Below are 25,092 nucleotides of genomic sequence, written 5' to 3'. Positions count from 1 at the left end.
CTGTATAGCTCAGTGGAGGGTCAGATAGATGGGGAGTACTTTTGTTTGAGTAAGGAAATCAGATTGCACTTGGTCTGAGATCAGCTGACCTTGTCTCCTGGGCATAGTCGGCCAATTGGTGGTAAAGAAGGATAGAACTTTTTTATGTACGCCACAACAGCAGCAAGAATACTTATTGCAAAGTACTGGAAGACACAAGATTTACCCACTCTGGAAGAATGGCAGATGAAGGTGATGGACTATATGGAATTGGCGGAAATGACTGGCAGAATCCGGGACCAGGGAGAAGAGTCGGTGGAAGAAGATTGGAAAAAGTTTAAAGACTATTTACAGAAATATTGTAAAATTAATGAATGTTAGAATGATGTTGGATAGAAATTAAGTGGTTTTTAGCTGTAATACTATAAGGGAATATGAAAAATGGATTACTAATAGGTAAAAATTTAATGTCACAACATTTTAAGATTAAAGATTAAGATAAATTAAGAGGGGAAGGATTTGCTGAACTAACAAACTGAACTGGAATACAAAAAAGGGAGGCGCGAGGAGGTCCGGGAAACAAGCTAATGAAAAATAAGTAATGGAAAGATTGAGTTGCTTTTAACTGGTTTTTTATTTTGTATTTTTCTTTTTTCTTTTTGTAATATCTTGAAAATTTTAATAAATATCTTTTTTTAAAAAAAGAGAGATCAGCTGACCTTGGAGTTTAGAACAGATGACAAACGGTTGGGGAGTCACCAGTCTATCATCCCAAGCCTCCCTCAAACAGCAACAGGGATATCTAACAGACATCTGCACAAAGCTGGAGCAACAGTGAGTCCATAAAGCATTGGAAAATAAGGTTGCATGAGGTGTAGCTGAAAATAAGAAAACTAAGTAAAGTAAAAGGAACGCAGGTGGCACTGTGGACTAAACCACAGAGCCTAGGGCTTGCTGATCAGAAGGTTGGCGGTTCAAATCCCTGCGATGGGGTGAGCTCCCGTTGTTTGGTCCCAGCTCCTGCTCACCTAGTAGTTCAAAAGCATGTCAAGTGCAAGTAGATAAATAGGTACTGCTCCGGCGGGAAGGTAAACAGCGTTTCCGTGCGCTGCTCTGGTTCGCCAGAAGCAGCTTAGTCATTCCGGCCACATGACCTGGAAGCTGTCTACGGACAAACGCTGGCTCCCTTGACCAATAGAGCGAGATGAGAGCACAACCCCAGAGTCGTTCGTGACTGGACCTAACGGTCAGGGGTATACCTTTATCTTTACCTTTAAGTAAAGTAAAAATAAAATAAGGTTGCAGGAGATGCAGCTGGGAAATGTTCTGGAGTAGAGGCAGAAACACTCATCACCTTACCATCCTTCTGGAAATGCCTGTCACAACCCATTCACCTGTTTTACACAACCAGTTCAACCTATTCTATTCCAATATCACAAGCAGCCCAAGATAATGACTCTAATAATAGCCCTAGTAAAATCAATGGGGATTTCCATGTTTCCATGTTGTCACTCAGCAGATTTCACTACTTGGGAAAGTGGAAGATTTCTCATGCTTTACAGAAAGCCCCGGCTATGGATCTACACAGGGTTCCCCAACATTTTTAAATCCCAATGCAGTAGAGTATTAAGCTATGACTCAGAATATTGCATTGAAGATTCTGTGAATGTCACTAGTTCAAATCATGGAATGCCTGGGCTGTGTGTATCAAGGAAAGTAACAGCAATTTAAGAATATTTGTTCTTATCACCAATGCTTAGATCAGGCTTTTGCCAATCCTATGGAGGATGGGAATTGTAGTCCAAGACATCTGAGGGACTCACAGTGGGCTTAATGGGTTTGTAGGGTCTACAGAAGCCTAAGCCACACAGCTGAATAAATACCGCAAGCAGAAAGGACTCATGGCTCCAAATGTTTATCAAGAGAAGAGCTAGGGACAGTTTCTAAGATTGCAGTGTGTTTTATTCTGTTGTCTTTCCCATACATGTAACAAAGCCTTTCCCTGGCAGGATTAATGGCATGAGCTTTTCTTGACCCAATAAGCAACACTGAATGTCAGTTCATCCTGCACAAATCCAAGAATGGCAAAAAGCAAAAAATATTCCAATACTTTGCCATCCAATATGGCAGACTTTGGCTAGCACCAGCATAAACAAATATACATACACAATTGGGCAACATTTATCATAAAAATAATAAAACACATATAAAAATCAGTAAGCTCCTGGATTCAAACAGTCATTTTCAATGCAAGGCAAATCAGATCCTTAAAATAAATTGCTGCTTAAAATATCTACCAACAAGGGACAGACTCTCATCATAATTTGGCACATGTACCTTAAATGAATACCTTGCATGAGTGTCTTCCCGCCCATCAAGCATTCTAATTTCTCCATGCAAGAACTTGATTTGCATAATGAAAGTATTTACTATTTAAAAAGAGCACATTTCAAGTGTTCAATAATCATTACAACAGTTAACTTCAAGATTGGTTAGTATTATCACCTATGGGTTGGAGATGGGGTCTAAGGCTGAGATGCAGGACTAAGACTCACCTAAAGCCACCTGGTGAGTATGTGGCTGACAGAAGATTTCAGTAAAGGACCTGCTCAACTTACACCTGAGTGAGTGGGAGCATCAGATGTGTGTTGTCTCCAGAACAGTGCAACACCCTGGTTTGGGAGAGGTAGAAAATATGTGCTATTTGCATCCTTAACCAGCTGCATGGACAGCATGTGTCTGCACGTAGGCCCCACAGCTGCTTTTCTGTTAACCCCGGTTGGTGCCAAGAATCAGCATGGGAAATGTCAACTATTTAGAGTCAGTCTTAATACTAGCCTAAGCAAACTGGGCAACTTGGACTTCTCAATAAAGTGGCAAACCTGTGTTTGGAAATTACTTCAGAGCACAGGTGGGAGAACACACATAATGAATGTTCTTCTGGTGACCTTTCTAGCCTTACACTACTCATGTTATTTTTCTGTGCTGTATGTGGGTGTCTCTGTTTTTTGTACAGAGAAGCATTCAGTTATGTGAACACTCACCTACACTCTAAAGTGGTACAGGCCAGACAAAGGGATGGACAACCTGAAGCCTAAGGGCCAAATGCAGCCCTCTGGATCTCTATCTGGTCTTTGAGAATCTTCCCAGGTCACACGCCATCCCCTGCCCTGCTCCCCACATTCTTTGAGTGTTTTTGCCTGTCTGGAATGTGTTCTTGAACTCTTACACGGCCTCTTGCATGCCTGGATGGAGGTTGGAGGGGGGAGGTTTGTGTGTGTGTAGACCCTAGCCTATAGTGAAAAGGTGTGCTTTACACTTGTTGCTCTGCCCACTTTCACCTCTGGCTCCATCCACCACTGGCCTGTGGGCCCCAGCAGGTTGACCAGAAGGGAATGTGGACAGCTCAGTTGGTTAGAGCTTGGTCCTGATAACACCAAGGTTGTAGGGTTAAATCCCCATATGGGACAGCTGCATATTCCAGCATTGCAGGGGGTGGACAAGATGATCCTCAGGGTCCCTCTTCCAACTCTACAATTCTATGATTCTAAGTGCTTGGGCTGAAAATAATTCACCACTCCTAGTTTACTTTCTCAGGGAGAACTAGGTTGCCACTGCATGAGCTGGTGGAATATTATTTTTTTCTGGAAAGGAATACTGGGGAGGCAGAACATATAGGCTCATCTTTCCAAATGAAAAAAGAAAACAGGTTTCACATTCACCTATCTCCCCAGTAGCCCATCTGTGCCTGCATAGAAAATATATGTCCCACTGTGGTTCTTGGAAAGAAGTGGTGGCAGAAACATTATCCTAGTCCCATTCTCTTGTTTGACTTGAGTTTGGGCCTATAGCTTTCCAGATGTTGGTGGACTATGACTCCCATTATTAATGATCAAATTACTTAATAGTGGCTGAATTTTTGAGTGCTGCCCATGTAGAAAGACTGGTCCATCATAAAAAGATTTAGTGGTTCTTAATTGATCGGTGAAGTGGTAGTGTTGTATTGTATTATTTATGCAAATTGATTTTTTCTGGAGTTAAAAATCTGATTGGGACAAACCTTGTTATGCTGAACTCGTATTTTGCACAATTTGTATACGGTGTCTGTTTGATTAATGTGTGGTTTGCTATGCCTAATAAAGGATATTTGATTTGACTCCCATCATCCCTGACAGCTGGTCATGCTGGCTACAGCTGATGGGAGTTGGAATCTAACAACACATGGAGGTCACAAGTTGACCACCTTTTGCTTAAACAATAATTTCCTACACTGACCCCAAGTCACCTACATTTACATGATTTATCTCAATGATTAAGCAGAGGAAATTGGTCCATCTGAAGGCACATGAGCAAATCAACACCATAGTGATACAGACCTATATTTTGATTTTGAGTCATCCAGTGTGAAGCCCACAGTAACTTCCCTATTTCACATCTATTTGGAGGTTTTGTACCCTTTAGGAACCAAGACAGATTTTGACAAAGATAAGCTTGGCAGAGATTGCCTTGGAAAGACAAAATGCAGCACCCAGTTGGAAATCCCAAAGTTGCATAGAACACAGATAACGTATCAGAACGGAGCAGGAACTATATGGCCGGGAAGGTGGAGGAAAAATCCATAGTGAGGTTACAACACCTATCCCTGTGAGGAGTGCTGCACAGCTAAGAGCTTCATAACAGCCAGACTGAATCAGGCCAGAGGTCCAACTAGCCTAGCACCCCATTTCTCACAATGGCTAACAAGACGCTTCTCGGAAGCTCAAAGGCAGAGCACAAGTGCAGGTCCAGGCAGCTCCCGAGATAGAGGCTTCATTCACAATCCCTTGTTAAAATAGACATAAGGCACATTGTCTCCATGTCTGGCCACAATCGACTGCCTGAGATCAGGCTCCAAATGTGAAAGGGCAATGGAGCTGGAAAGGAAAAGACGAAAAGACTTGGTCCTCTATGTAGCTCAAGGCTGCCTAGTATAAAGTGACATGGGAATGGGAGTCAATTACCGTATTTTTTGCACCATAACACTCACTTTTTTCCTCCTAAAAAGTAAGGGGAAATGTCTGTGCGTGTTATGGAGGGAATGCCTACGGGTGGCATGCCTACGGATTTTCCTCCTCTAAAAACTGCGTGCGTGTTATGGTCGGGTGCGTGTTATAGAGCGAAAAATACGGTAGGTGCAAAAAAATTCAAGTAAGATTTTGTACCCTGCCATGCACTACTTTCCTATAATTCTGGGCAAGTCACTTAATCTTGCCAGGTCTCCCCTAAAGGAATGAAGAGAGAACTGTAGTCTAGCAGGTGGGACAAGGACTGGCTACTCCCCTGTTATGGGTAAAGAAACCATTCGCAATCGGCTTTCCTGGTGCTAGCTGTAAATTTTAACTGAACAGTTTGATGAAGCAGAGGCTTGCTTAGGAGAGCCAGTCTGCAGCTTCACTTGCTGCCAGGCTCTTTGTGTCACGTTTCTAGAGCACTGAGGAGAGTCTAGGCAACATGGATTTCAAGCTGGCAGCAAAACTGCCTTTGGCTTTCCCGAAGAGTGAGAACAGAAAAATGGAGGCAGATATTGAAATCAGTATTAAGTGAATCACTTAATATGCTCTCTTGCAAACTAGGTCACATGGTAGAATCCATAATTATGTGTGTGCATCGCAAGGCTTGTCTGCAAAACCCATCCTGAGTGGAACTGACACATAAGTCCCAGTCAAAGACAAAATGTTGTTGGTGCGTTTCTTTAGAAAATGTCTGGGAACCAGTGCCATAGTAAATGTTATCGTAAATAGTAAATATAGTAAATAGTTATGTACAGAGTCCACAGTTTTGCTTGTGTATGGATGTGCAGAGGGACCACACTGAATTAAAGAGCCACACACATAGTGCCCCCCACTCCAAGCTAAGAGGCCAGAGAATCTCTTTAGTTAGTCCAGAATCCTTCTGGTGGCTTCTTTCTCAAGAAAATTCAGTGTCACCAATTAGGAAGCCAGTCCTATTGAACTTGTGGGATTTCATATTAGAGTAAACATGGCACAGGAGTGAATTGCAATTTTGGCTACACACCAACATGAATCATTCCTGTGTGGGAAAGATGAGGTAATTATTAAATTATACTATGCCTGCTCACAAAATGATGAGCAAATATCAATCAGCTGAAGGCACATGTGGTTGAAGACATGTGGCAATGCTGCCCTCCCAAGCCAGGAAGATACCAGAATTGTATAGGGAAGTCAACGAAGAGAATGTAAGAAAAGAGAGAGGACTAAGACTTGTACCTTCGTTGTGGGAAGAGTGCACAGGCAACCGGGACCATGAACACAAGGCTACAAGGCAAAGGCAGACTGTTAGAAATAAGGTTCAATTTTTTCTAGACAACAAACCCAGCATTGCTATTCCACCTTCAAAACTGCTAAGAGAGAGGCTATACACATGGAAGAATTTTTCACACAGAAACGCTACTATTGCATCTTGGCTACTCCCCATTGCTTTTCCTCATCTGAAATCACCTGGTCACTCAACAGCTGTTGTGCTACAGAAGTAACCTGTAAAGTCTCTTGTGGGTATCTAAAGAGCTGTTTTATACCATACCCATTACCCACCACATTTAGTTTTGCCGTCTGTGCCTTAGGTTAGTACTCATGAAGGCAATATGACACACATAATACTTACAACCCTCCAACAAGTATCGTTTGCAATGGAGCATGGAGAACCTGGATTTTCTGCCAAGAAAGCAACAGATAAGAAAGTAAGAAACCAAACTTTCATACCTTAGTACAACGGTGGGAACCCATGGCCTTCCAGCTGAAGTTGGGTGCCAACTCCTATCAGCCCCAGCAAGCATGGCCAATGATCACAGATGATGGGGACATCAAACATCTAGAGAGCCACATGTTCCCCACCCATGCCCTCTTTTCTGTTGGGATCTGACAATGCTGAACACATACTATGGAAGTCAGAAAGTGGCTAGGTTTTGCTTCAGTGTTTTGGCGGCCAGTCTGCCCTAGTGCTAAATTTACAGAGCTGTTCCAAGAGATAAAACCATGTAAAATTCAAACGGACAAGCTATAGGATAGAGGCTTGTGGGAAATCAGACATTGTTTAGGTTGAATGTGATAACCATCGATCCAATCTAGCATCCTGAACTGATTAAAGGTTCTCTAGCATCAATCAATCAATCTGACACAGGTTACCCCACTTCAGTGGGTTGGCAACTCCACCACATTACAGTGGAAAGTTGTTCCACTGACCGGTAGATCTCATGGTGAACAAGCTTTTTCTGCTATTCAACCTATTTCTGTGCTGCTACAACTAGATCCATTTTCTCTTGGCCCTTCCAAGACTTTCATTGCTTCCATATGCCACATCCAAGAGAGGGTTTCACTAAAGACTATACCCTGGTATATAAATGAGCAAGTTTGTTCTACAGTTTGCTGATCTAAGCACCATTTATACCTACGACTGTGTTTTCCAAAAATCATAATCTTGGTCTTAGAGGAATTTATAGATAGGCTTTCCTGTTTATAGTATGTGCTGAACACCTCCAAGAGATTTTTGAGACCCAATCGAAAAAGAGAGAGGAGAACTAAATCATCTGCATACATCAATATTGAGAGCTTTCTATTTCTAATTACTGGAGAGAGGGAGTTTGCATTGGCTATATATGGCAACAGATCATTACTATAAAAATTTAAAAGAGTGGAAGCCAGAATGCAACTTGCTTCACTCAAGACATTTTAAAAGCACCAGTCATTTAAACCATCTCTGATCCTCATTTCTGTATTGCTGTATAGTTCTTGGATCAATAGCAGAAGCCTGCAGTCAGGGTTAGCAACCTGAAATTTCTTCCACAGTCTGTTTCAATTAATAGAGTTGAATGCAGCAGAAAGATCAATAAAGGTTACATAAAGATTATTCTTAATGTTCTTAGTTTATTTCCTTACAATATGGTTCAGAGTAAAACATTCATCAATGGCGCTGTGTCTTCCTCTGAATCCTGCTTGTTATTCATGAATAATGTTATTTTGCAACTAGTCTGATAATTTTTGAAGGTGATACTGTGCATATAGCTTTGAGAAGATGGCCAGCAAGCCAATCAGCCAATAGTTTTGTGGAGCCGTCCTATCCCCCTTTTAAATTGGGAAAATGGTACTCATTTTCCATACAGAGGGCAGAAAATGATGTTAAGGTATACTTCTAGAGCTACTTACCTTCATGAAAGGATATTTTTCTAGTCTCTCCATTATGATGGGCAACAAAACTGGAGAAAAAGAGAGCATCAGTTTATTCTAAGAAGAGATGTGGGATAGTAAAGAGCCTTCCCTCCCCCGCTTCTCTGCCACTCCATGTATGCATGCTATGTAAACTTCAGCAGCGGAGCAGCCTGACTTTAAGAAGCCACACAGACACAAAATATCTCTCCCTAGAGTCCACCCAGGAGGACTCTTCTTTCCTGATAATGCCCATGTATCCCGGCTCAAGGGAACTAATGGCATGCAAGATGCAAAAACCCCAAAACAAACAAACAGTGGGCAATAGCTTCTTCACTGAGCAGCTCATCACCACATTTGCAGGTGTTCCTATTAACAGCACTTTAAATGGTTTATAATCAATACATGTCCAAATGCTTATGGCACTGAAGATATTTCAAGCACTCTGCAACAAACCTCTTCTGGTTTGAAGTGCTTTTATGCTGGGAGTCCAGAAGGACTTAGCCACGTCAGAATGCCCAAACAGATAAAAGATGGCAAGGTTCCTCCAGTGGCGACTTCTTAGCCATCTATTAAAGTATGATGAATAAATTTCCATGTACAACTAGTTTTAAAAGCTCTTCCTCAGCCTAGCCCTGCAGTGCAATAAGCAAACAGCACACAGCCACATGCTCAGAAAGTATTCTCTTGCAGCTTTAGGCTTGTAAGATACAAATGAGGGGAATGGGGAAGGGAATTACTCAGATTTCCCAAGGTAGACAGGCCTTATTATAGAAACTGCATTGGGGGGTGGGGGTGGGGTCTTAGCATAATGAGTCTCTTCCGCATTAGAGCAGTTTGCTTTCTGAACACCAAAGTAAGAGCCAGATGAAATACAGTTTCAAAAGCCCACAATATTACTCACTAGAGCAGTGGTTCTCAATTTTGCCACTACCCACCCTCGAGGACCAATTGTGAATTGCAGCAGTTCACTTAAATACACCCCCCCCCCACCAAATCATCATCAAAACAAGTACCATATTATGAAAATCATTGGCCCCTGAACTGGTAAAATTATAGGGGAAAATTAGTACACTACACCAATGCAGTGTTATGAAAGTAAAATACAGTACAGGCTCTAGGGCTTGCCAGTCTGTTCAGTAAATATGGCCCCAATCAGCCGGATCAGAACAAATCAGCTGGGGTGGACCATGAGGGAAGTTGAGTGTAGGGCCAAGGTACAGGTATTCTCAAGTGTTCTACAATCTTCCTGAGGGGAGCTTGCAGACCATAGTTTGGTCTGCTTCTTAAGAGAGATCATTACTGGAGGTAAAACTTCATGCCTATCCTCCTCCTCCTCCTCAGCTGAAGCTACCTTACATTAATAATCCATGTGTCATCTTTGGTGCCCATCCCATAATCTACTTGCCAAGCTATAGTTCAAAGGCTTTGCCTTACTCATGCCAGGAGCAGCCATGGCGACGCGGGAAACCACCACCTGAGTTATCCCCTTGATCGCAGCTCTCTGAAAGAAAGAGTCATGCTGTTCTTCAAATGATGACACACATAGAGGACCAATCATCTCAGAATGGCTGGCATCAGGCAAAGAGGGGAAATGCCTGGGCTGGAGACTTGGTTTAAGTCTGTCTCCAACACTCAGAAGGGCACTTTCATGGCTATTAAATTTTGGGAAAGGATAGATAAGGATGGGAAATGAAGGACTACAGAGACAGCACAACCCTCTGACCGAAAATAGGGATACATTAAACATGGCTCCAACAGCTACAAATGCTCCAGTGTACCTTGATGTTCCCATGGGACAGGAGGGCAGAACCTGTGGCCCTCCAGATGTTGCTGTAGCTCCTATCTGCCCCAGCCAGCATGACCAATGGTCAGGGATGACGGAAGATGTAAGCCAGCAACATCCACAGGTTCCCTACTCCTGCTACAGTGGCAAGCCCATCTTCTGCTTTCCCTCTCTCTGTTGGTGCCCTACAGGACTCTGCTCTTGGCCCTCTGCTCTTCTCGACTCATGGCCTTTGGGTGACCTCATCAAATCCCACACTGCTGCCCAAGTCACTTATGCTTCTTTAGGGATCCATCATCTCAAGCTCAACATGTGCAACACCAAACCTCTGATCTTTCATTCCAATCTGTTCTCTCTTTGGATCCACACCAACAGCAGCACTGTCTGTTCTGTTAAACTGGGAGAGAACAATGGGCACGTCTCTCTCTTTTGTTCCTCATATTCAGTCTATAGCCGGCTCATGTCACTTCTCCCTTTTACAAGAGAGGTTGGGAAACTGCAGCCCTTGGTGGGAGAGAGAAGGAAGAAGCTCATACGGATGAAGCAATGGAAGCAAGTGATCTGACCCTGCTCCAGCAGCTCGCTGAACAAAAAGGAAGAGGAAAGGGGGTTGGCAGAAAGGGAGGGAAGGAGAGAAGGACTACATTTGCTCCCTAACTGCACGTGACACCCCCACCCCCACTGATCTTCCCGGGGGGATGTGGCCCTTGGCAAAGAAAAGATGTTACCCACCCCGATTTACAACACTGCAGAAACACAGCCCTTCCTCTCTGGCATCTCAGCAAAAACTGAACTATGCCCTGGTCATCTCTTGCCTGGGCTGACATTGTCTCACCAGAGTTCCAGCTGAAGAATGCTGTCCGAATGCTGTAACGAACTGAAATCACTGCACGTCCTCCCCCTATTTACCCTTGTCTCCATTGTTTTCCCTGTGCCAGATTTCAGCCTGCAAGTAGGGGCCTGTTCTCGAAGGATGTTTCTTTTAGAAAGTATTATCTGAAGGTCAACAATCTTCGTGTTTCGGCAGAGCAAGAGATACAAAAATATGCCGCTTGGGCTTTATTTGTAGCAGAACTGGGAATAGCAAAGCATCCAATGCTACCTACAAAGAATCTGCATAGCATCTGCATTCTGGGTTCTTTCTTTAGACATCTGTGTCATGAAGAATGCATGGTGTGTGCCAATGCAAGCTGAAACATATCTTGTTCCCTGCTAAAGCGATTTTTGAGTACTGCTCCAGCTCTCAGGGTCGGAAGGCAGATTAGAAGCTTAAAGCAAGAACCCTTAAAATCATAAGCAGGCAGGAGTGCAAGCCAGTGACCACCACCCCAACTCCACAAGATAGATAGGTTTGGTTCTCTTGGGATGCCAAAACCCACTTATCTGAAGCAGCCATCACTTCCCCAAGAATATCACCTGATGAAAGGTTATGGCCTATGAAAGTTTATTGGACATGCGTACAAATAAATCTTTAAGGCAAGGATGGAGAACCTGTAGCCCTCCAGATGTTGCTGGACTACAGTTCCCACTATACCTGATAAAGAGCCATGCTGGTTGGAGCTGATGAAGGTTGGGAATTCAGCAATATCCAGAGAGCTGCAGGTTCCCCCTGCCTACTCAAAGTCAGAGGTGGGGCTCTGGATCCGGCTGGCAGGTCAGACTGTTCTCTCTTCCACCTCTTGCTGGCCATGATTGACATGTAGGCAAAGCCCCTTGCAAAAGTGCTATCTTGTGGCGCACTTTGAAAGGGGCACGGCAAGTACACAAAAAGGGCAGCATCTTCTAAAAACCTGAAGTGCCTGCATATCCAGGTCTCTCAATTCCTTTGGCTGTCAGCCACACCGGCAAGACAAATTCCAAATGCTTTGCTCCTCCAAACACAGCAATGATGACTCTATATCTCCAAACTCCTGAGATGATGGTACTTACCTTGGACTTGCCCAGAGGGTTGTCGTTCTCATCAGTCACTGTGATCCCATTTATGAGTTCCCTAAATGCGAACACAAACACACCATCTCAGACATTGCGACTGACCATGCTGAACTTTAGAACAACCACACTTTGGAGACCACCACGCTCAGCATCTGAAACATGCTTCTTCCTTCCCTCTGCGCAACAAACACCCCTACTTTGGTCAGGACATTCAGCCTTCATTCTCAGGATCCTCACAGCAAACCACTGAAAGAGAGAGCCTTGAAGAGCAGCTCAAAGAGAACACAGGAGATAGAAACTATAGCAAGACTCTGCTACAAGTGGATTCTCAGAACATCACATTTCACTTTTTTATGTATGTGCAAACAGTAGACACCAACTCTGTCTCACTCAGACATTGTCTGAGGCTCTCTGGTTATGTCATGAAATTATGACATAATTATATATCGTTAGGCACCAGGCAAAAACATTCCTCTTCTCCCGGCCATTGGCTAATTAAGCCAATTAATTTGGCTAATTTAAACATAGGGGGTATTATTTTGTCTGCCATTATTTTACATATTTCCTGTTTTTATATTGTAAATGAGCCTGTGATCCTCAGTTGAAGGGTGGTATATCAATTTAATAAATACATAAAATAAATAAATGAAACATGAGGGGATGCCTAGAACAGCAAAAGGACCCAGATTCCCAATCAAGCCCTAAGCCACCATTATCTTAAAATGACATAAGGGCGGTGGTGGGGAGCAGTGGTGGAGCATATGACTACTCTGCCCAGGGTGGCCGCACTCCTGAGGTGGGTGGGGCGCGGAGGGTGCCCTCCCAGGCGCGGGATAGCTGCTTGGGTGCACAGAACGGCATGCACACCCAGCAGCTGGGGGCGGAGCGAGCCGCCGATGGCAGACATTCAGCGTGCCGCCCGCCTGTGACTCCAAAGCCTCCCCCAGTTGTCAAAACGAAGGGGGAGGGGAGGAATGCCACTGGCAAAGTGGTACAGCTCTCCCCTTCCCCCGACGGCTGGGGGTAGGCTTGGGAGTCATGCCAAATGTCAGCCCCCTCAGTGAAGGCAACCAGGGCGATCCGCCCCCACTGCACCCCCCCTTCCTCCGTCCCTGGTGGGGAGGCATTAAGAGTTGGTTATAGGACAGTCAGAATCAACTGGCACAGCTACGGTCAACTTGCAGTAGATCAGCAAGTGAGTCCCAGCTCCAAACAGCAAGAAATCCACTCACCCCTTCTAAATTAAGTTGCTGAAATAAACAAAACTTGAGGCAGAAAGCTGTAACGGGCGTGTTTGTGTATGAAAGGAGTATGAGCTTTGCTCAGGTACCAAAAACAAATTATTGAGCTGCACACGTACCCAGAGGCACTCTGGTTCATTAGTTCTGAGTGTACACATGTCCCCCCAAGCCTCCATTTGTAGTTCGTTCAAGTTTGTGGACCTTGGGGTCCTATATACTGTGGTACCTCTAGTTATGAACTTAATTTGTTCCGGAGGTCCATTCTTAACTTGAAACTGTTCTTAACTGCTTTCATTTATAGGGCCTCTTGCTGCTGCTGCACCGCCGGCACACGATTTCCGTACTCATCCTGGGACAAAGTTCTCAACTCAAGGTAACTCTTCCAGGTTAGCGGAGTTTGTACCCTGAGGCGTTTGTAACTCGAGGTACCACTGTAAAAGGCAAGGTAGGTCCTGCAACTTCCCTACCCCGCTGGGCAAAGAGAAAAGAGGGTAAAAGAGAAAGAGAAAGTGAAAAGGGATAGAGGCCTACCCACATTTGACTCTCTCTCCCCCCCCTCAGCATATTCCACTCCCCAGAACTACTCCCAAACAACTGTGGCACTTAATGTATGCTTGTGGAGTTACTTGATCCTGTTGCAGGGCATGATCTGAACCCTCACCCCATCTTCCTCCCAATCACATGGCTTGTTTTGTGCTGATATGCTTTCTTGTTTTGGAAACCCAAGGCTCCGTTTTTCACTAATGAATTAGGAAAAATCTGCTCACAGAACACTGCAGGGTCTCATGGTAATATCCTCTAAAAACTCTCTTAAATCCCTTGCAGGCTACTGTGCTTCATCAGTATGATGAGCTTCTGGCGGTTCCCTCACTGTGAGAAGCCAAGTTACAGGGAACCAGGCAGAGGGCCTTCTCGGTAGTGGCGCCCTCCCTGTGGAACGCCCTCCCACCAGATGTCAAAGAGAACAACAACTACCAGACTTTTAGAAGACATCTGAAGGCAGCCCTGTTTAGGGAAGCTTTTAATGTTTGATGTATCATAGTATTTTAATATTCTTTTGGAAGCCGCCCAGAGTGGCTGGGGAAACCCAGCCAGATGGGTGGGGTATAAATAATAAATTATTATTATTATTATTATTATTATTATTATTATTATTATTATTGTTGTTGTTGTTGTTGTTGTTGTTGTTGTTGTTGTTGCTGAGATGGTGTATCTCACAAGACAACGAAGCATCTGAAACCAACTTGATGGTGCACTGCTGCCTCCTAGTGGCCCCCATTAAGGAAAAACCTGCATACATATATCGAGTCATTGGATTTTCATACTAAATCGATTTATTTCACATATTCATCCGAATATTTATATGGAAGACGGAACACATCTGGAAAACTAAAAGAAGCATTTGTACTACTGCAACTAGCACCCCCTCCAGCAAATTAAACGCCTGGACAAAGTGCTTATCCACTATGTTCATAGTTCCTTTTTTTAAAAAGTTGCCTCCATTTGAATGAAGTCTATCACTGCAACATTTCCCCTTGATTTAAGGGGGAAATCTATCAACAAAAGCCACGGAAAACATCTTGCAACTAGTAAGAAGGTGACATCTCAAGCATTACTGTGAGCCCATTTCATTTTTGCAGACAGAGGCAGAATAGAGCTGGGGTATCAGAGTATTCTGGTGACACAGAAAGCCAAGAAGGAGCTGTGTTTGAAATGGATGCCTGGTGGTTGTGGCTGTGAGCAGGAATAGATTACCTCTCTTTGTAGCACACTACACAGCCATTAAAAACCCCACCACAACTGCGTAACCAGCAGTAAGCAGAGCAGAATTTAAACGTATTTCTGTAATCTTAAGATTTGACTTCTGTATGCATTCTACCTGGGGCCTACCACTTGTTTTAATGTCCATCATTGCATTTCTTTATTCTGGGCAGGTCGGTTCTGCATGCCCTGTGCTGTGTTTCATGTGTCTAATTAAGTTACTGTTTTTGCCCATGTCACTAAGGGTGGCTGCTGTAATCTCATTCACATGGCAATTAAGTTCATTGCAAGCCAAGTTATTTTCCTTTAACCATCACTGGTTGTACATAAAAGTAAAAAGGCAATCATGGGGAAAATTTGATTTATATTTTGTGTAACCAGAGTATAATGATTACCTCATCAAATCCAAAATAAAGAGCAATGAGAATTCAGCCTAGTAGAACTGATTTTTCCCATTTGTCTCTGAATCACTGATGCCTCAATTACCCTGCTGACTTAGTCCTTAGGCAATATATTAAAATTGTATCTGACTCTGGTTTGTGCTCTCATTTTAACAACTGGTAAATAATACTAATTGACATTGTGTTTTAAACTATTCCAACTGTTTATTTTCTAAGTGAACAAAGAAAACAGAGTATTGTAGTATACGGGATTGTGGGCTGGGAAAATGTGAGCAGAGAGGTCAAAATGGCAGTAGTACTGGATTTTCCATAGAATAGATTAGAACCAACCAGCCAAATCCACATAATTAGCTGTCACTTTTCTGCATTTTGCTTTAAGGATGCATCTAGACAGCACTTATGTTGCATTTGTGTCTGGGTACCTAACCTCTGCACATGTTCTATATATGTGCATGCTTCTTCCTCCAGGGACTGTGGCTCATGTTTTGGGCTTGCTGTTGTTTTTTAATAAATGCTGAATTTGTGAAACTGCACCTATATAGAGAATTCATGAATCTAATTAATTTACACACACACAAAAAAAAGCAGGGCAGGGAGCAAGGGACCTTGGGATGCTGCTGCAAAGAAACTGGTTTGTAGGGTCATAACATATGCAAGTTCAGCTGAGGATAAGATAAGTTATACAATATTAGCAAAATGTACAGGAAGTAAGTGGAATGATGCAAGTTTACTGTCCGGGGAGACAGGAAACCATTTCAACAGTGGAAGACTACTGTCCACACCTATCATGCAAAAGCTTATAGCTCTTCAATGAGTATAAACTTGTGTCTGAAGGTTAAACACACACACACACACGGAAATGTAGTGCAAATGGTGAAAAATAGTAGGATGTTGAAAGATCAACAAGGACTTATCACCCACATCTTAGGACATACTCCATGACACACTATATGAAATCAGTTTGCATTTTCATCAACAAATATGGTCCCACTCATCATGTTTTTGACTCAGCACTCAATGTGTCTATGTTTAGATACCTAATGCCCAGGATTTTAAGACTAGTAGTTGAAATGGAGGCCCAATCAGCTCCAGAGAAGTAAATACACTTTGGGAAGGAAATGGAGCTTCCTTTCTGGTTTGTTTACCCTGCTGCCTCTTCTGCTATCAGCAGTGACTTTGGAAAGCAGCTGTATGAGTAAGCAAGTGAGTTATTATTAGATACTGGAGGAGCGGGGAGAACTCAGGTGTCCTTATTCCCAGGCAAATGCCTTTACCGCTAGGTAAAGCAGAATTCCTCCTTTGAAGCAAAGGCCTGGGCTGTGGATGGCAAGCAGAGCACAGCATCATGACATTACAGCTCACCCCTTCACCCCTCCCGCCTTAAAAGGCCATTTGAGCTCTACCTAGAGACTTACTGCTGCCTCATCAAGGGGATGTTGACGCAGTTGGCAGCAGCTACCGCTGCAAAGGGGACCCAGCGTGCCACAAGGGATGGTGCTCTCTGCAAGGAGACAGGAGTGCAATTAGGAGGAGGACCAGATCTTCAGAACTCTGTGTGTTTTCAGGAAGGACACAGTGCCTATACTATGGATACCATAGGCCCTGTATGCCTAATACCAAGAGTTATTCCACTTCCCCCAAATTCTTATAATGAATACACATCTGCTTACAATAACACTGTGCAACAGTTGAAGCCAAGGAAGGAAGGGATGGGACACATCTCACAGCCAAAATAAGCTGCGTCCAGGATGGTGTGCCTTCCCATTATCCCAATGTACAGTTCCCAAGGCTGATGCATAAGAAGCAGACAATCACACTTCCACAGCTCCAAAGACACTGGAGGAAGATTGCCTCCCCGCCTGCAGCCTTGCTGCCCCTTTGTGGTTAGAAGAACGAAGCATTTTCCTACGATACCTTGGTGTAAAGGTTGAGTCCTACGGCAGTTGCCAAGGCGGTGCTGGTAGCAGTGAAATAAGCAACTCCAATTTGCCTGGAATCATCCAAAGGGCAAACAGGTTAGGTCCATAGACAGTCCATCTCAGGTCATGAATTGTGTAACAGAGGGACTCCTCCACACCACCAGTGTGGTCTTACTGTGGCAGGCTTATTCACTACCTGCCATCCCTACACTGTTGGCTCTCCAACAGACACAAGACATCAAGAATCTTTCCAACTCTAGCTCTGTGATCCAATGGGAGGGGAAACAGAACCACCATGAAGTCTATTGCTGTAGACAGAGCATCAAGTTACCTAACAACAGCCTCTTCCCCATACCATACCAGCCTCTTCTACCATCATACAGTCTGAAGTTAAGCCATCCATGTGAATAAGCTATGAATATCACACATAGGGGCAATAAGAAATGAGGTCTTTGATTCTGCCACTCTAAAATTACCACCATGCTCTGTTCACTGGAGCCCGTTTCAGAAGTGCCAAGTACCCTATCAACTTGATAGGGTTACTATGACAAATGGATGCATAGCAATTTGTTTGCATCATCCGATTTCCCCAGAGGGCACTTCCTGCCAATGTAGTCAAACTATTCCAGCTGATAGAGCAAATCCTAGTTTAAGCCAGACAACAAGCCTGACTTGCTAAAAGACTGAGTGAAATTCAGTGTTGCTCACTTCCAGTTGTTCCACCTGCTCTCCAGATGGAATCATCCCCCTCCTTCCTTGCATGCTATTCGGGAGATTCTCCTGTCCATTTCCCAGAGCCAATTCCAGGGGTTGTACAGGGGAAGAGAGGGGGGGAAGCACCGCTGTGTAAGTGGAAGGCCTTCTGTTGATGGGGCTGGTCAGGTGAATCCTGCCTCATGCCATCAGGTAACCCTAAACAGGTACTCACTTGAGGGAGATGGGGCTGGCAGCATTCCGGTTGGTGTAGTTCACAATAGCATTGAAAGACTGATTCACCCACTGCCAGAAAACTACAGCTGGAACTGTCCTGTAGAGAAGGGAGTGAGAGAAAAAAGATCCAGAAACCAGAATAGGATTGTGCATCCATTTAAATAACCTGAAGTGACACCACTGTTATCATTTTTCTGGCCCAAGGTGTTCACCTTTATCAGACTTGGCCTTTAGTTGGATGCAACGCCAAGCCAAAGCAGGACTTACAGTGAACAAGCAAATGTGCAGACTCCTGGTTGTTCAGCTGAGCTAAGCCATGGTTTGGGGCTTAGTGTTTTAAAAGCACTGGCTGCACACAGATATGACTTTGTGAGTGCACTGTCTGTCTGCTCAGCCCATGCATAGACTCTGCCTGTGTTCAAATCCTCTCGGAAGTTTCCTTTAGTTTAATCCTACCTGTGTCTACTCAGAAGTAAATCTTATTTAATTCAATGGCTCCTGCTCACATGCAAGTGGGATCTGGATTGCAGCCATAGTTACAATTAGTGTCTGCTACTAATTTCTGCAATAAAATAGCAGGTGCATAGTGCTAAGGATTAATTGCCTGAAAAACATTTCCCTGTTAATGTGGCACCTGACAGCAACTCTTGAAGACCGATCTAGAACAGGAATAAAAATGGGAGAAAGTAGCGCAGGCATGATAAGGAACAGATTTCAAAATTCAGTTGAGATCACCAGCGCTTGAAAGGAATAAACACCCAGTATTCCATGTCTCACAAAAGCAACTTCCTGAAACAACACTCCTCCCGTCATACCTGTAAAACTGCAGCATGCAGCCTGTGATAGCCATTCCCCCGGGGACTTGAAAGGACATCCTCCCTATCAAATTCATCTTCTCACCAGAGTCAGGGTGGAAAGCGGAGTCATAAAGCTTCTTGGCATAGAACAGCTGCTCTTGGTTGGTTCCTGGAGGCACAATGCCTGCCCTGCAGGCATGAGAAAGAAGTAACTGTTCCAGCACCATTTTTCTAATACCTCGAGCCTCCAAACTAAATAGCAGCACCCTCCCTCTGCTACAAAGTTAAGCACTGGGGATCTGGAAGAAACACTCTCACAGAGCGCACAGATGCACAGGCACACACACACATATATTCTTAAAAAGGTAAAGGTTCCCCTGATGTTAGGTCTAGTCGCAGACGACTCTGGGGTTGTGGTGCTCATCTCACTTTACTGGCCGAGGGAGCCGGCGTTTGTCAGCAGACAGCTTCCGGGTCATGTGGCCGGCATGACTAAGCTGTTTCTGGCGAACCAGAGCAGCGGATGGAAATGCCATTTACCTTCCCGCTGGAGCGGTACCTATTAATCTACTTGCACTTTGACGTGCTTTTGAACTGCTAGGTGGGCAGGAGCTGGGACCAAACAACAGTGTCTAAATCCCTACATGTCCTTTGTGGTATTTTTTCAACACCAGGTCCAGGATAGAGAAATTCTGTTAAAGTGTTGCCTCTCTCATCAGATCAAGGTTTGAAAATGTATTCAGGTATTCACGTTTTCTGTAATAGACTCTAGAGTAACAAGGACACTGTGCCACCAGTTTTGTGAATAAACCTGAATATGATCTATGCTTGGATCATGCAAGAGTCCCAAATGTGTTTTGTTTTGTTTTAAACCATTGTTATTTGCCCAGGCTACCTGCAGCTCTCCACCAATGCCTTTGCTGAATCCAGTTCATGTTCCGACACCAGCAGCGTCCTTGGGTCCGTGACGTTGAAAAAGTGCTTCACACGCCCCATAAAAGTGTTCTGGTCCCAGCGAGGGATGTCAATGTTAAATGTGGTGACACTGGCTGCCATTTTACTGCAGAGTAGAAAAGGAATCCGCAGGTCAGTGCATGAGCTCCATGGTTTACCCAAATAAAACCAAGGATTATGGTTGGCACCTGGAGATGGCGACTGCCCTTTTAAAAGCTATGAAGTTTTGAGAAAGGATGCATCTGGGTTAACTCTTGCCCTGATGGTTTAGCTGTCCTGTCCATTCTCCTATGTGAAATAGAGGAAGCCCCGCCACCACTGCAAGACACTGGTAGGAAATGCAACTGTTGCACGCTTTCTTTTTAAATAAACCGGTGCTATAGCCATAGGAAGGGCAATAATGCATCCCATCAGCACAACCATATCCACTTGCACTAAAGAACTCTGCTGTGAACTCCTCAAATCTGCTCCGGAGGACTGAGGGAACCCCTAGAAGAGATTGAGGGGGCACAGTGCTTAAATGGTGCGTGTCAGGCAACCAGAGTTTATCCAGCTATGGCTATTTTGCCACAAAGACACAGAGGTCCAGGAAGGATAAAGATGTGCGGAATGAGTGACACATGCCTGGCACATAAGTGATGGCCATGATGGCAAGGTGGAATTGTGGTGACTGATACCAGTATTTGGTGTAAAACTTGATGGTCTCCACAAGTTTTATAAATTAGAAACCTATAAATTGGTGATATATTGTGTGTGTTTTATACAGAGTCTCAAGGTGTGCCTGAAAAATGAAACTATTAGATTCAAAGGAATGCAACTAAGAAAAGAGGGCTGGGAAATTCTGTGAAAATCCCACTCTCCAAAGAACAAGTTATTTATTTGTTCATGCTATGAACTTTGGCATGAACTGGATCACACTGTGACTTTTCAGCCACAGAAATACACAGAGGGGAGGGAGGACTTTATTACCTTGTTGTTCACATATCGTACACTCAGCATGTATGGAATCTACAGCATAATCTTTGCTAAGGTAATTGCTATACATTCCAAAGAAATTCTATGCATACTCTGTTAAAATATTAAACAGCAGCCCTCCTTAGTACCACTGAAAGGTTAGGACTAACTATAACCAAGAGAAATTTCTTATGCAAACAGCCCCTGGCCAGTGTCTTTATGAGGTATAAGGCATTACCAACTACAGTGGTACCTCGGGTTACATACACTTCAGGTTACATATGCTTCAGGTTACAGACTCCGCTAACCCAGAAATAGTACCTCGGGTTAAGAACTTTGCTTCAGGATGAGAACAGAAATTGTGCAGTGGCGGCGCAGTGGCAGTGGGAGGCCCCATTAGCTAAAGTGGTGCTTCAGGTTAAGCACAGTTTCAGGTTAAGAACAGACCTCCAGAACGAATTACCGTATTTTTTGCACCATAACACTCACTTTTTTCCTCCTAGAAAGTAAGGGGAAATGTCTGTGCGTGTTATGGAGGAAATGCCTACGGGTGGCATGCCTACGGATTTTCCTCCTCTAAAAACTACGTGCGTGTTATGGTCGGGTGCATGTTATAGAGCGAAAAATACGGTAAGTTCTTAACCCAAGGTACCACTGTATATGTATTGAAAAATTAAATGAACATAGTAAAAAAGAATTACTGCAAGAAATGAATGGAGATTTAACAAGACAGGCAAGATTTAAAATATCTTGTACAGGAAAAATATCAACCTCTCTGAGAGGTCATATCTGACAACAGGGTGATAGGTAGTGTGGAGAAGAATAAAAGATAGCCAAGATTTATAAAATTTCATTAACAGTCAAGATGTGTAGAATATTTTACTGGCAGTTTAAGTCAAGGTACCATGCTCAGCAAGAGTATAGCTTACCCTTGTGGCTACATAATAATTAGATCTCCAAAGGCATGACTAAGGCAAAACAGAATTAAGTATGTATAGGCACAAACTGCCCTTGACCTCTGGATAAATATTCAACTCTTTCTGTTAATGGGCAGCAGTCTCTGTCAAGTAGAGAATTCTCATCTAACTGGTGGCTGGAATAAACAGGAGGATATCGGTATAGTTAAATGGATTTATGCTGGGACTGTAAGTGGGAGATCTGGGGGGGGGGGGGACAAGGCTAGACATCAAAAGGAAAAACACACAAGTGCTGTCTTTTAGTTACCAGAAATTGAAAGAGACACACTATTAAGGGAGAGAAGCCCTAGAAAAGGTAGAGAAGGCCTTCTACTGCAGGCAAAACTCTGGTTGTTTCAGATTCTGAACCCTAATTTTGTCTAAAGGAGAGGATTAGAAAATGGTGAACCTGGATCACCAACTCCAGTATTTATCTGTGAGTACTACCTCAGCAAACTATAGCTTTCTCCAGGTGTCAGCTTCTCCCCACCTGTCAGAAGACAACTGCACACACCAGTCACATGCTAGATAGTCTCACACTTTGCAGAGAAATTATCAGTCTGGTTTTCCTCACTGGAAGGTTTTGCATCACCAACCTTTTGAGGTAGTCAATGAAGATGTAAGCAAGGCTGAAATGGTAGACAGTATATTCTTGGGCTGGACTTCTAGGAATACTCGGCAATCATGGGCAATCGTTTATAGAGCAGTAACTGGATTAAAAAACACACAAAGAGATAATAATAAACAGTTTTCACAGCTGAAGCAAATAAACCCTACTTTTCACTTAGCTCATATTTCTCTCAACTTCATGTCTCCAACATATCTCCTCAGATTCCTGCTTTTCAGACACTGCTTACTTTGTCCCTGTTCCTTGAACCTCCTTAGTGTGTACCTCTCCTTCCCTTTGTAACATATACTGTAGTCCCTGCCCAAATCTTAAGTCATGTTCAAAACAACCCCCCTGGTTAAGCCCTTTCCAGTTCTGCCATTCCCCTCGCCACATCATCTTCAGGTCCCTCTCCCCAAGTGTACTTTACAGGTAGGGCAGAGCTTTCCAAAGTTTTCATGTTGGTTTCACACTTTTTAGACATACATCATTTCGCGACACAGTAATTCAGTTTTGCTAGCAAACTGGGGGTTAAACTAACCCCTTTCCAGCCCTAGAAAAAGCATTGGGAGCGTTCGCACGACACACCTATTCACTGCAGCCAACACATTAATGTTTAGTGACACAGTTTGGAAAGCTCTGGGGTAGGGAGTTGTTTCCCTACATCACAGACATCTTGCCATTCTTTAGCCATCCCCTGTGTGGCATGAAAACCCAGTCAAAATGATAGCCTTCTGTTCCTTCATAGAAGTTGGACTGCAAACCATTTAGTTTCCTGAGCAGTTGAACACTGTTAATTGCCATTTGAATGAAGACAAAGTGGGAGATTGGGTTGAGTCCTGTAATTGGGGTACCACCACTGAGAAGGTCCTGTTTGTACAGCGATTTCCTGGACAATACTCATCAAGGGTACCATTAGCAGGGTCTCCCCTGCAGATCTCAAAACTCAGTTTGGCTAATACTATGGAAAGTGTTAATTCAAATACTTGGGTTCTAAACCATTCAGGGGTTTATACATGAGTACCAGCACTTTGAATTGGGCCCAGTAACTCACTGACAGCCAGCCCACTGTTTTCAGGATTGGTACAATAGGATCCCAACTTGCTTCTCCAGATAGCAAATGGCAGCCACATTCTGCACTAGCTGAAGGCTCTGAACTCTGCCCAAGGGCAACCCCTTGTAAAGTACAGTCCAATTAACAGAGCGTGGATTACTGTAGCAAGGTTACCCTGGTCCAAGAATGGCTGTAGCCAATGAACCAAACATAACTGAGTATTACTTCTGGTGCCATGTGAGCCTTGCTTGACATTCACAAGGGTCAGCTATCATGATAGTCCAATACTGAAAGACTGGGGGTGGGGGGAGCCTGAAGAATTGTACAGATAGTAAATATTTTGTGTCCCTACTCCTCTGATAATCTCCACCTCTACCACAAACCCTGATAACAGTGGCACTCTTAACTCCTCCTTATGCACACTACCCAGGTAATATCCCTCCAATCCTCCAATCATCGCTCAACTACCACACACACAATCCTTTTGATATCAACTATCTTGACGATTGAAAGTGTGACAGGTAAAGGGCAGAGAAACTGACAAAGTACTGTACAAAAAGTTGCTGTAAATACGTAAGGTGCAAGAAGAGGCAACCCAGTTGTTACATGATGCAGAACTGCTAAATTTCTACATAATCAACAGGGCCACAGATGGTTAAAAAACAATTACAACAATCTCATCAGGAGCAGCCAGCTGTTAGTCGCCACCTTAAAACATAACTTGGTACTGACTTCTCACTCTACTACCCCTACTCTGTGGAAATACTGTGTATCAAGTGTAGAACAAGCCTATTAACTACAACTCTGATTATCTCTAATTACCAGATGAGAGCACAAACAACAGGGGATACCTATTCCCATTATGCACCACTTGTGGATCACTGTTTGTACACACACCGTACACTTAAAGCACACAAGTCTTCTGGGAACTGCAGTTTGTGAAGGCTGCTGGGAACTGTAGTTCAGCAAAGGTGTGTGCGTCTGCTTTAACTATATGGCGAGTACGCAGCCCCAAACATCTCCATCCTCTGTCCAATCCGCTCTTCTCTCATGCCACTGAAGTTGGCACGCCAATGCCTACCTTCGCTACTGAACTCTTCCACTTCACACTCCGCAAAAATGAGCGACATTCTCACAACTGCATATATATGCATATGCATACACACACAAACGCATATATATAACAAGTTTTCCTTCTAACAGTGCAGAAACACTCAGTGTCACCAATACCCTAAGGGCGCAGCACCATAAATGCCTCACGTCTTGCCAAACTTCTCCCATTCTGCTACATCATCATCATTATTCTTATTACATGTTGTCCTTCCCTCCCCGGCGTGTCCTGCATTCCGCGGGAAAGCAAGCCAGGCCGCCTCTATGGCTTTCTCTTACTCCTAACTCCTCGTGGCGCTTCCTGACTACCGCTCACTCCTACCTGCAGCTCGCCAAGCACCAATCAGCAATGCCGCCGCCTTCCTTTCTCGTGCACATGGGCACGGCTTCTAACCCCGCCCCGCCGAGGACGCGTGGCTCTCCTCAGCCAATGGAAGGCTGGCTTAGTCGCGTCGGTGCCTGCGTCGACGCAGGCCGCATGTATCTGACGAAGAAGGAGGCTGGGTTCTTTGG

The 25,092-nt window shown here is 44.0% G+C and overlaps 1 protein-coding gene across 2 annotated transcripts; it reads right to left on the bottom strand.

The window, feature by feature from the left end:
* Positions 1-1,919: 1,919 nt before the first annotated feature.
* SFXN2 (sideroflexin 2) lies at positions 1,920-20,029 on the bottom strand. 2 transcript variants are annotated; one of them, XM_082224863.1, is made up of 11 exons: positions 19,840-20,029; positions 18,963-19,133; positions 18,146-18,244; positions 17,213-17,288; positions 16,714-16,799; positions 11,893-11,953; positions 9,615-9,681; positions 8,178-8,227; positions 6,640-6,689; positions 6,246-6,293; positions 1,920-4,892 (listed from the first exon to the last, which is right to left on the bottom strand). In XM_082224863.1, the coding sequence occupies exons 1-11, from the start codon at positions 19,998-20,000 to the stop codon at positions 4,793-4,795; spliced, it is 969 nt and encodes a 322-aa protein (XP_082080989.1). In that variant the 5' UTR covers positions 20,001-20,029; the 3' UTR covers positions 1,920-4,792. The 2 variants fall into 2 exon arrangements, with proteins under 2 accessions (XP_082080989.1, XP_082080988.1); XM_082224862.1 differs by having other exon boundaries at positions 18,963-19,113; positions 19,840-20,008.
* Positions 20,030-25,092: the final 5,063 nt, after the last annotated feature.

The sequence above is a fragment of the Podarcis vaucheri genome, assembly GCF_965113315.1.
Source record: "Podarcis vaucheri genome assembly, chromosome: 5".
NCBI classification, from domain to species: domain Eukaryota; kingdom Metazoa; phylum Chordata; class Lepidosauria; order Squamata; family Lacertidae; genus Podarcis; species Podarcis vaucheri.
Note: the sequence above shows the minus strand (reverse complement) of the source record. Positions and strands in the feature narration are given on the sequence as shown.

Coding starts and splice junctions, on each gene's coding strand:
- SFXN2 (XM_082224863.1), bottom strand. CDS start 20,000: ATGGCAGCCAGTGTCACCACATTTAACATTGACATCCCTCGCTGGGAC. Junction 11,954..16,713: donor ATCCCCTTGATGAGGCAGCA/GTAAGTCTCTAG, acceptor GTTCGCATTTAG/GGAACTCATAAATGGGATCA. Junction 8,228..9,614: donor CATGGCTGCTCCTGGCATGA/GTAAGGCAAAGC, acceptor CTTTTTCTCCAG/TTTTGTTGCCCATCATAATG.